Genomic DNA, 12500 nt, shown 5'->3' with positions numbered 1-12500 from the left:
TCATTTTGTTGCCCTGTTTCCGAGTTAAGTATTACAAAAAGTCTGTTCCATAGTTACCCCGGATTTCTTGGCAACAATTGTTGGTCGTCCGTTCCTGCTAAATGCTCTGGAGTCATAATGCATTACGCTTCCGTAATCGTACGGAGTTCCAAGAGAGTCAATAGTTGAACGGCTATATTTGTTGAAGTTGAACTCCATACCTAATAATTCATAACATAAAAGGACAAGTATTGTGTTAAAGTATTTTAACTGCGTCATATATCCACAAAATATTTGGAAAGGCCTTTGACAAGCTTGTCGCTTTTTTCGCAGACCCCGAGAAGAATTTTTCGAAAAACTTTGCGTGTCACAGAATAGTGTGGACGATTTCAAGATAACGTGATCCCACACAAATTGGATTGGTCTTCAAAGATGCAAACCACCAGAAACACTGTGAACATCTCGGATAAATCGTAAAGCTCGCTTTTCACCAGTGACGTAAGCACAAGCGCAAGAAAAAGAGCACTTATTTCACGGTGAAAACGGAGTTGACGCAGGAATGTAATAAGCACATTGCAAGGATCAAAATTTATCCGTTTCCCTGTGCTTGCGCTTAAGCTTGCGTTCGCTTGCGTTGTGTGAAAACGAAATGCAGCATAAGCACAAGGAAATCTTCTAAGTCTGGCCGTGTCTGTCCAATTAAAGCACTTGTTCCAGATTCCTCGCGTCTGAACATTTTAACAAAATGGCGAAGGCCGTGGTTGATGTTGATGCTTATGGTCGATGTTCGTTTTCACTTAGGCATAAGCTAATTATGCTTGCTCTTGTGTATGCATCGTTAGTAAAACCAGGCTTAGAACTTTGTGAAACATTTTACACCAATTTAATAAGTGGTCTATAAGACCACGTAAAAAGATATATTCTGTCATAAATTGTTCTGGATCTCAGTTTTACCAAAAGATTATCAATTAAAGTGCTAGTCATACAAGCCAAAAAAATCACATTTTAAGCCAGCAATGTCAATCCTACCTCTTCGAATATTCCCTCGGTATATCGTGACATATTCGTCCCTATCAGGCCTGGACTGTTCGTGGTAAAAACCAAGAGCGTGACCTAATAATACAGCATTGAAGAATAACTGAATTTTGGTTAGCTTTATTAGGTTCACCTTGTAGGCAGGATAACCGTAATAGATGTTGCCAAGCGAGACGAGGGCAGAGAACATATCATCATACTCCAGGATAGTTTTTTTTTTTTCAAGATATTTTTTTTCGCGCCATGCTTTGAAAATTATTTTGGTTTCCTGACCATGGTCGCGCAGCCATTGATAACCAATAAGGTGTCGTCTTCCTTAAAGTAGGTGAGCATCATGACTACAGGCTATACTACATATGCCTTCAAATGATCGAGGAGCCAGGGAAAAGAAATGAAAGAAAATTTGGCTATCCTTTTAACAGTAGAGTGCTTTCTGGAGAGTCTTCAATTAATTTAAGGTCTTGGGAAGGCCGTTTGATTTTGATTTTTAATCCCTTTTTGATTCATTTGTTGAGGCCAATTCAGCCGAGGTCCTGTTTGTCCCTGGATGAACTAATTTTGTTACTGATTTGACACTTACAACAAAAACAATATGTTTTTTGCAGCACCAATATAAAACCTTGAAAAGAGCTTCTGTTTCCCATTCTTCCGTGCTAACGCCTCGCCCCGTCAATTCCACTCCTTCCCCCTATCGGATAAATCCTCGATATCTGTTTTCATTGATCAACCTTGTTCCCAAAGCTCGTGATCTTGTGCCCGGCCGCAAAAATGAATTTGCCCCAGGCTAAAATCTTCACGGGCTGTGGGAACGAGATTGTTTAGTGATACACTCTATTTAAGGAGGAGTGGGAACAAAAATTGCCCGTGGTACTTTTGCAACTCTGCATTCCACGGATAACCGCCGTTATTTATATTTCTTCTGTACAACATTTCCGCTTATTTTGCCTCGTTAAATCGACGGCAGGTATCACAATAGAGATATTTACAATCGCGTTTACGCGAAACGGGAATGATAAAAGGAAGGCTCCTGAATTGCTTGTCACAAAAGCATCACAGTGCACTTCTTCAAACTCGTCTCTCTCTTTTAAGAAGCTATTTGACACCTGAAGTTAACAGGCAAGGAATGAAATTAAATCAAACAAGTCTCTTTCCTTTTTTGTTAAAACGAAAATTTCAATCTGACGCGTTCACCGTTTGCCATAAACGTGGTGGCTAAATCTCAGTATAGTAATACTATAATAATATCACAGTTACAATTATTTCACAAAGTGAGATTAATTTAATATGCTAGCCGCAAAGGCCCATGTATTTTTACATTGCCTAAACCACTCACCTATTTCGTGAGCAACAATTCCGGCATATAAACATCCTCTACCAAGGGAAATGGATTGCCTTCTTCCTGTCTGACCAACCATGGAGGAACACCTTTGGAATAAAATAAGCATGCAAACCAGCTGAAAAACTGCCACAACTATCAAGTGAATTTTAGACTAGTGTCCTCGTCATCATCATCACGCTTATCATAACTTGGTAATTTAGTACCAGAGTGTAGTGCTCCCGCGCACATCCGGGACTTCCCTAGTGCGGAAAACCAGGAGTCAGGTGACTTGGCGAGAATCTTTGTTGCGTGTGCACGGTCTAACAGCGACTATTAGTGTTACTGGAGTTTATGGCCTTAGTGGCCCCTTGGTAACACTGCAGAGAGTCGCCATTTTCAATAACTTTCCATTCATCAGATTTGATCAAGTGTTATTTTTTATAGTGCTATTACCCTCCGCCAGATGTAAAGTAAGCGTAGCTCCTTTCGCTTCCTCTGCGTTCCCTGAATTGGATACAAGTGTTGTCAGACCACATTCGGATTCCTGCTCGGATAGCTGCCATTGCAGATGAACTTCGTCCTGTTGACAAGAAAGTAGAGTCAATAACTAACTGCAGTCGACTCTCGCCTTGCAGACACCGGTACCCCGCTATTACGGACGCTCGCTATTAGGGACAAAATCCAGATCCCCGGCGCTATTAAACAGAATTACTAACACTTATAATTACGTGGTACCAAAATGACAATTTTATTGTTTTGCCTCTCGTTATAGCGGACATCATGTACTTCTCATATAACATAATTACGCAAACGTACAGTCCTGTCTTCATTTTTTAAAAAGATTTCTGGAATGTTCATTTTTGCATCAGTTCCGTAATTGTCTGCACAATAACCCTTGCTTCTTCACTTGAGCTTGCGATTTTTTCTTCCCAGTTTTTCAGGAGAAATCAAGCCTTCGTGCTCCATTCTCAACGACTGATTAGCAGTTTTGGTAGTGTTGATAAGTTCGTCCAGTCTTGCAAGATATTTTCGGTCGCCACTAAAGCTCATAAATAATTGGAATCTCAGCGCAAAAATCGAAGAAACCCCTTGTTTAACTGAGCCGTTATTCGCAGAAGTGCAACACTTAACACATTAAAGATTTAAAATAACTTTAACTAACTGACTGACTGATTGACTAACTAACTAACGAACTAACTAACACACGTTGCAATAATTTATATTTGACTTGCATGAGAATGATTGGTCTAACACAATTCGATTAGTTTCAACCAACCTCTGGGCCACAAAATTGTGATTTCTTATCCAACCTGTAGTTAAGTTATGGCGCTACCAAGAGTTGAAGGTTTCTTTGCTAAAATAAAAATGTTTTAATTTTGATGCATTGGAACTATGGACTGTAAACAATAACACAAATCCTGTTCGCGGATTTGTTCGTCTTCCAGGCAACTTACGAAAACTACTGTCAATCTGGTAGACAAATACGCCATTAGTCCACAAGCCCCTACGGATAGAACCCCTGGAGACGGGTACATCCACGTCTTCGCCAGCCATTGCAGCAGCTCTTTGTTCCGCAGTCAGGATCATGTCTCCCTCAAAGAGGTTGGGGTGTCCGACTCCGATATTCTCTGTGGGAGAAAAACGCAGAGACCAATAAATAGGAATTCATATGTGTATCTCACTCTAATTCATTATTGAACATTTATCCTTTCGACCTCGGTCCCTTTCACAGAGCATTAAAAGTAAAGTGAACACACCATAACACCAAACTCGATGTGGCCCTCACGTCACACATGCGCACAACTATTTCACCTGGTTCATTGCAGCCATAGACAGCTGTTTCGGCCTTGTTAGACCTCATCAGCATGGCTATGCTGGTGAACCAGGTGAAGTGGTTGTGCGCATGCGTTACGTGATGACCATTGGGCTACTGAGTTTTAATGCTATCGGTCCTTTTGCATTTTAGAGGTTTAAAAACACTTACATAGGGCGAATTATTGTTTTATTAAATTCGCAACCTTTTGTTTTGCTAAATTTTATTCAAGTTTAAGAACCGACCGGAATGTGGCTTCCGGGCGCCAAAAATTTTATGCTGAGCGACATTTGCCGCACTCATTTCCATATAAGGTCAAACGCAGGCATAATGACTGGTAACCGAGATCCAGTGAACCAATGAGAAAGCTAGAATTGCATTATCCGAGGTTAAGAATTTAATAAATGGGTTTAGAGTGGTGTTGCGTCGGCGGGGATGTGAAGCACAGAGTGGGTTTATGATCAGCTGGTTTGATATGGTAAATTGACCACTGAAGAAAGCTTTAGCTTCGAGCTTTAACCCTTCGTCAGAGTGAATTAGCCGCTAATTCACTCTGAAAAATGAATATTTGGCCTAGAAGTGAATCTTCGAGAGCAAAATGTGAAATTTCAAGGACGATCTCTCAGCCAAGGACATCATCAGCTGACATACCAGCAAACCAGAAAACTTGGGTCATTTGCGACCAGCTTTTTCATGATATAACTATCCCTAGATTCTTCAAAACGAGTTCCTTTTTCTTCCATGTGTAAGAATAAAGATCAAAATCTGAAACTATCTGGCTGGCTTTATTCCTTTTTGACAGAAAGAATCGAAGGACAGATCTCGACGCAAACGGGGTTACTGTGTGATATCCATTCACCACGTGACTTTAAGTAGCCGATAAATTAAAATGGCGTGGAAAGATGCAAAACATCATTAGGGAATCTTTGCTGAAGCCCATCATTTTAGGGCAATACTTAAATTCAGTAGAATCCAGGTCCCGCAAAATAATGACCAATAAGACTGAGCTTTATGATCAGAACACCTTCGATTGGTTGGCAAACTAGTACCCACAACAGCCATTATTCTTATTTAAACATGCTGCAACGAACTCAATGCCGCCATTTGTTTTTCAGACAAAACCTAGCCGGTAGCCGTTTAAAATACAGTGCACTGGTGGGACGCATTCCATCGCTTATCGAGGCTTCTGGGCTATGGACTTCCAAATCTGTGTCTTTTGTATCATTAAGATAAGAGGTTTAAAATTGAAAAGAACTTCGTACACTTAGCCAGCTTCCCGGTTCTTATCCTTTGCGATTAAAAACGGATAAATGTTTGTGTGGCAGAAATGGTAATGATCCTAAGTTTCCAGTTTTTGAACATAAATTGCACATAGATTACCTATTACATCGAGTTCAATAACGGATTCAATACCTCTTACATCGGGTTCATTCAGATAACTGAATGTACAATTGATGCACTTCCAATATTCAGTGCTGATTTCTTGGAGAATTGATTTCAAAACGATAGACTTATGCTAAAAGAGGCAAAATGTATAAGAAAGATTGTTCTTTACGGAAAAAGAAAGATGTCTTCAGTTAAAGGTTGATGAAGAAAGTAATTATGAAGAAGACCTATTTCCTGGCAATACTATTCACCTTACCTTCAGGGTTCAAGCACAACGCCGCTGTGAACAACGCAGCTACAACGTATAGCAACATCTTCACACTTTCATGTGAACTGCGAGTAAAAGCACTGTTTTATTCAATTATATATATCTATCATCATTCTTTCAAGGAACTGGCCAGCTGCCCCTACTGTGTTTTTGCAGGTTGAGGAGTTGTTTCCCGAAGGAAGTCTGGAAAATTAAAGTTTTAACAGAAATCGTGACCTCGTCAATAAACTAAATTTATTGTTTGCCGGTGAAATTGAACAGCACTCTTCTGATCAAACGCATGTTTGGAAAAAATAAATAAATAAGCATCAAGCAACTATTTGCTTATCCGCGGAAAAGAGACAAATATAGTCATTTGCTAGGTTTCATGAATGCGCCACAATTTGCATTTTTATTGGTCTAACAGAAACTAAAATTTCAGTGTTCGATATTTAGGAGCTTGGGAGTTTACATTTAAGTATGATCAAGACCTATCGATCTTTAAGGTCGCCACTGTAAAATATTTGTTCTGCTTCGGAGCTTCAAATGAATAAGAAACTTTTGCTTTTCCAGCTGAAACAAAGAAATTTAATCACGCAGAGGAGAATCATTGTTGAAATAAAGAAAAACCCATAAAGAAAATCTCTTTATAAATAACCTAGGTTAATTAAATTCCCCTAGTTTGATTTAAATTTACCTAGTTTGATTTATTTTCACCTAGTTTGATTTAAATGGTCCTGAATTTAATTTCAACCTGTAACATCTGCATGTTCGCAGACGATACATACCACCGTGTTTTGGAACGGGAAAAGTATTGATGAAGTGTCGGCCGCTCTCAACCAAGCCCCAAGAGGACTATATGCTTGGTGTGCAAGAAATAAGCTGATTTCCCATCCTAAAAATTCGGAATGTATTTGCTATTTGCTTATCCGCGAAACAGAGACAAATATAGTCATTTGTTAGGTTTCATGAATGGCGCCAGAATTTGCATTTTGATTGGTCTAACAGAAACTAAAATTTCAATGTTCGATATTTAGGAACTTGGGAGTTTAGATTTAAGTATGATCAAAACCTATCGATCTTCAAGGTATCCACTGTAAAATGTTTGTTCTGCTTCGGAGCTCCAAATGAATCGGAAACTTTTGTTTTTCCAGCTGAAACAAAGAAATTTATTCTCGCAAAGCAGAAATCATTGTTGAAAATTGGTCATAGACCATATTAGTATCCTCAGTATTGGACTGGAACTAGCTTGCAATGGAGGCTAATGCGGAGGAATATCTTAAAAGGTATTTGCATTTGAACAGATTTCCCCCGCACAGTCTTGAACGGACATCGATCAAGCTCCAGCTCAGTCGTTTCCGGTTTCCCCCAAGGTAGTATCCTTGGCCCCACCTTATTTGTTTTATATACAAGTGATCTTGTGGAGTCTGTTCAGTCTGTGACTGTCTATGTTACTGGTAAATTTGAAATTCAGGTTGAAATTATTTCAACCTAGGTAAACTTAATTTTAAACTAGGTTGAAATTGAAAGTAGGAAACATCAACAAAAAGTCCATCAATTGTTAGCAAGTACGTGTACATTGGTAAGTAAATCAGTAAGGAGATGTAGTTAGCGTACCTTTTTCATGAGTTAGTCTGTAAAAACGCCTTTGGTTGTTATTAAGTCTAAGTACTGATTTTAAATGGTTAGCATTAAGGTTGGGGTTATGCATACTGTGCATGATAACTAATACTGCTTTTTTTTTACCTTACAGCAACAGAAAAACAAAACGTTTTTTAATAAGAATCACCTTCATGTGATTTTGTTTTATTATTATTATTCTGGTTTTTGGAAGGAAAAAGACAATTGACTTTTAGAAGGTAGATTATTGAATGATGTACAGTTACTTGTACAAATGTAATTCAGTATAAAACTCCTTTGTGGTTATAAGTACTTGAAGTTGAATTTTTTTTCTGGTAGTCCACGAAGTTTGTAACCTTTATGAAACAGTCATTACTTGCATGTAGTTGAACAATGAGAGATCATTTCCTTGTTTTTGCACCTCTTGTACAGGTGTCACTGGTCAAGTGCCTTTTTGCATGCGGCAGTGAAACGTATTATTTTAGTTGTGTCTAATAACACATTCATGTCTTCAGTAATTTGTAGCCTGTTTGGTGCGCATGCAATCCAAGTGTCAATAATTCCAAATTTGGTTTCAACTTTCCTAAAGCCATTTTTTTCAATTACTTTACCAAGAAGTGTGTTTGGTTGTAATGGACTTTTTTTCACTTAATTAATTTTTATTTTGACAAAGTTGTTGAATTGGAATGAAATAGTATTTGCTATTAAAATTAATGGCGACTGCTTGTCCAAGTCCTTTGTGGTTTAGCGGTTAGTTACGGCGAAGGTCTCAATACTAAGGAATTTCAGACTCGGTAAATGCAGTTCAAAGCGATTTCTTTCTCTCATGTACACATTGGAATTGAATGGGTCAAGGGTACATAAAGTAGTGGTAGATATGACGCATCGATCAGGGGATGGAAGGTTAAGAGGGATAGGGCAGACAGAAAGATAGAGAGGAGAGGAAAGGCGATTTCTTGGTTTTTTTGGTTTGTTTTCAACCCTTCTAAAAAAACCGTACCCCTTTTTTTTAACCGCACCCCATAAAGAAAATCCCTGTTCAAACAGTTGATAAATAACCTAGGTTAATTAAATTCCCCTAGTTTGATTTAAATTTACCTACAATCTTGGAGAAAACTCGTTGGGAAAATGTGACGCTCTAATTTGTCTGTGCGATAAAGAATAAATTCTTCCTACTTTCCCCACTCTCCTCATTCCAATGTTGTTTTAAAAAGCAACCAAAGGCTTGCACAGTATTTTGCATCACATTACCAACATTGGTATGGGGGGAAGGGGGGAAGGACCAAGATATCTTGTGAGTGCGTGCCAAATGATGCTTAAGCTAGAATTTTTCCCAAGAGTTTTGTCCAAGATTGTAGTTAGATTTATTTTAGGGTGGGTGTAGCATTAAGGCAGGAGTCCCTCAGGGTTCAGCGTTAGGGCCACCCCTGTTCTAAATCATACTTTTTAAACGATATAACTAACACTGTTCAATCGAATTGTCTACCAAATGCGGATCGACTTACGATGTCGTGGGAACTCCCGATCAGACTCCCGATCTGACTACTGCAAAATTAAACAATGGTTTAGTTGAAATTCGCAAGCTTGACATTCTCTGTTACCGGCGCACTAAACCAGTCTATCTGAATTTCTTATATGATAATACTATCACATAGAATGTATCTTGCTCCACCCACCAAGGGACAATGTTGAGTTCTAATCTTTCATGGCGACCTCATATCTTCAATGTTTACTATACCAGAAAGCCAGCAAGAGATTGAATTTACTCAAAGGCATTAAATTCAGAGTTCAGAGATCTAGCCAACATAAATTATACAAATCGCTTATTACTGAGGTCCCTTGTGGAATATGGTGACGTAATTTGGCACGGGTATTCATATTCTGAGACCGACTATTTTGCATCCTATGCCAGAGTAGGGCAAGAAATACGAATTAAGACTGGGACGCGATTACTTCCAAGAGACGACGAAGTCCCATAAAAAGGGGAACACGCGGTCAAGCCGCAGCGGCACCGCAGTAAGCAAGTTCGAAATACGTTTATCGTCAATTATACTCTACTGAAAAGTTCAACAAACGCAAAGGGAGAGGATAAACAGAATTGTGAGTATGATCTCAAATAGCTAAATGTAGAGTCCATAACTTCCTAGTATTTATTTTGTCTCATTTCGCCCCAGTTTGACTTTTCAGAAAAGTACAGAAATAAATCCTCGGAGGGTGAGAGTGAGATCGTCGATTGAGAGCTTATAGACTCGAACCATTTCAAGTGAAAAATCCCAACCTTAACGAATTTGTCCAATATGAAGCAAGTAAAGTCGCTAACGGCACAAGTAGGACTCGCTTGTTGACTGAATCATTTGGGTTTGGGAGGGAATCACGGAGGGCTAGGCGTTTGATTCACAAATTAATGCTTTATTATAAGATTGATCATAATCTCCGGCACTCCTTCCCTCCTACAGTCTGAGGTCCATTGCCTACCAGAGTTCGCCAGCGAACTCAACTTTCCTTAAGGTCTGCTCCGAAATTCTTTATCTTTTCAGCTCGTACACAACCTTTCAAACATTCCCTTTTTCCATCGACAACCAAAGCGTGGAACAATAGTGATGCTCAACTTAGGTCACTCGACGGTATACGGAAATTTAAGAGGGAGCTAAATAAGGTTCTTAATCTACCATGGTATATTAGGCCTTTTGATTATTGTCTGGACAGATACACGTCTATTCTTCATACTCGTATGTGTTTGGACGCTTTTGCCTTGAACTACAGTATTACTTATGTAGAATTGGGGCAAAATTTTCTCCTGCCTGCTTGACTGTGCGGACAAGCATTGAAGACATATATCACTTTTTTTCTTCATTGTCCTATATATTCGGCCCTTTAGAGCTAACTTGTTGGCCTCCGCCGATTAAATGCTAGTACTGCGATCTCGTCCGTCTGTGAATGGATTTTCTTTTTCTTTTCATTCTTCACTTGCACCCACTGTACTGAATTAACGTATCCATGCGTGAGTTCTCTAGATGAGCATACCTGCACTGCTCTTAGAGCAAACGCTCCAAATATGTTCAAATTAGTATGAAAAACAAAACAGGACAAACAAATCTTCTGTATTAATTTCAAATATTAATCTTTATTTTTTTCAGTTAATATTTTTTTCAACCATCAATCAATCATATGCGATCCACACTCGGGTAACAACTTTGCTATCCAATGTACTTGTTTATCCACTCTCTAAAGACGGAAACTCGTGCAAAAACCGTGTACTTCTTGAAAGCGTCACAATCTCTTGAGCCCCAGCTTACAGCACCTTGAAGCACCCACAATCCACCATTATCCCTGCAGACGAAAGGACCCCCGCTGTCACCATGGCAACCACCAAGTCGGGTTCCTTGAACTCCAGCACAAAGCATCGCTCTAGTTATTCCGTAGCCATCTGAAACGAAAAAAAATTGTTCGTCTTGAAGAAGATAGCCATGCGTGTAATTGTGATAAGAACTAAGATATTTGTCAAAGACTTGCTGTCGCTTTAGGAAGGCTATCAGGATCCAATCGATAGTCATACGCAAAAAATGCTGATCTAAATCGAATGGAATATCCTCTTCATTATTTTCATTATCGTTATTATTATGAGTAGTAGCAGTAGTAGTAGTAGTAGTAGTAGTAGTAGTAGTAGTAGTAGTAGTAGTAGTAGTAGTAGTAGTAGTAGTAGTAGTAGTAGTAGTAGTAGTAGTAGTAGTAGTAGTAGTAGTAGTAGTAGTAGTAGTAGTAGTAGTAGTAGTAGTAGTAGTAGTAGTAGTAGTAGTAGTAAGTGGTAGCAGTAGTATTGTCATTGTCAGTGCAATTGTTATTACCTTTTTTTCCCTTTGTATTACCTTTGCAGTTAAATGTCAAACGGGCGTCTTTAAGCCACCGCCTAGTTATAGGAAAGTGTGTTAAATTCTTTAGGCTGCTTCTTCAGGATTCACAAGTTATCCCTGATAAAAGGTCAGCTAAATGTCGTGAAACTTTGGTACTGTCATTGAATGAAAATATGTTATTTCTTTCGAATACTTACTCTTCCTTTTGCAATCGGATTCTGATACTGGAGATATCTTCGCTTGCTGCAGAATATTATGGGAGTTCCCTGGGTGTCTGATTTTACCCCATCCTAGAAGGCACAACACTGCATGTAAGCAATTAGGTGGTGATGGTAAGATCTTAGTTCAATGAATTGCGGTGTCCTTTTCTTCCAAATCCCGGTCTGCATGTACATCATCATCATTAGGCAGGATTACGAAGATCTAGGTGGGTAACACGGCCTTGAACCAAGCATTACTCAGGCCCCAGAGGACTTTGTAAGGGGAGGAGGGGTGTTTCGATGGGTACGATTTTTACTTACGACTTTCGCATGCGACTATAGCTTAAGCTACATTACTTTAATACAAATCAACTGACGTTCATGAGTCGTGTGCGTGTAAATGGTCGAAAGGCATGACATTATGCTGGTTGCATGCTAAAGTCGTAAGCAAAAATCGTTCCGTCCAAGTCGCCGGCCTTAAAGTGTAACTTTATGGTTTTCAAGAACTGTAATCTGTCTTAAGGAGATGCGTTGAAAATAAAATAAAAAACTTTAATCATCATTATAAGCATCAGGATCGGTGTTCAATAAAGTCCAGGACTGTTAGAAAAGAGAAGAACGTTCAATTTTGCTCACTCTTAAAGTGCCCCACGGCGAGAATTTTTGGTTTTCTTTTAGAATTTTTTCAACGTCAATTAAGTCAATATGTTGAAAATAATACAATGCATTTAAATTTGGAACGATAGAAGCGAGATAAGTCGGGAAATAGCCAACCAAAAACCGCTAAAAATCTGTCCGTCATTACTCGGACGTCATTGGAGAAGCCTGCGATTATTTTGTTAGCGGTCTTCACGCAAGATTTGGCTCATGACGTCATACGCGCATCGCTTCGTGGGCATTTGACAAAGCGAACAAGTCGATCAAGGAGTAATATATATAATATCAGCAAAAAGCAACTCGGCGATCTCTCACATCTCATAGACGGCATGGGAAATTAGCCGCGTTTATTTTGAGCGTTGCGCATATGACCCCAGGCGATACAGCTAGACCC

At 39.1% G+C, this 12500-nt stretch overlaps 2 protein-coding genes across 2 annotated transcripts in view; both read right to left on the bottom strand.

Moving 5' to 3' along the window:
• The window catches only part of LOC138020489 (zinc metalloproteinase nas-15-like), a 27649-nt gene extending 21798 nt beyond the window's left edge, over positions 1 to 5851 (bottom strand). Inside the window, exons 1-6 of the mRNA XM_068867471.1 lie at positions 5788 to 5851; positions 3787 to 3960; positions 2786 to 2912; positions 2348 to 2439; positions 1009 to 1092; positions 58 to 200 (exon numbers count right to left, since the gene is read on the bottom strand). Coding sequence (XP_068723572.1) covers positions 58 to 200; positions 1009 to 1092; positions 2348 to 2439; positions 2786 to 2912; positions 3787 to 3960; positions 5788 to 5845 — 678 coding nt within the window. The 5' untranslated portion in view covers positions 5846 to 5851. The remainder of the gene's footprint in view (positions 1 to 57; positions 201 to 1008; positions 1093 to 2347; positions 2440 to 2785; positions 2913 to 3786; positions 3961 to 5787) is intronic.
• A 4647-nt stretch (positions 5852 to 10498) lies between these two features.
• Positions 10499 to 12500, bottom strand: part of LOC138037249 (uncharacterized) — a 25133-nt gene continuing 23131 nt past the window's right edge. The window contains exons 13-14 of the mRNA XM_068883219.1: positions 11447 to 11539; positions 10499 to 10825 (exon numbers count right to left, since the gene is read on the bottom strand). Coding sequence (XP_068739320.1) covers positions 10596 to 10825; positions 11447 to 11539 — 323 coding nt within the window. The 3' untranslated portion in view covers positions 10499 to 10595. The remainder of the gene's footprint in view (positions 10826 to 11446; positions 11540 to 12500) is intronic.

The sequence above is a fragment of the Montipora capricornis genome, chromosome 2 (assembly GCF_036669925.1).
Source record: "Montipora capricornis isolate CH-2021 chromosome 2, ASM3666992v2, whole genome shotgun sequence".
In the NCBI taxonomy this organism is placed as follows: domain Eukaryota; kingdom Metazoa; phylum Cnidaria; class Anthozoa; order Scleractinia; family Acroporidae; genus Montipora; species Montipora capricornis.
Note: the sequence above shows the minus strand (reverse complement) of the source record. Positions and strands in the feature narration are given on the sequence as shown.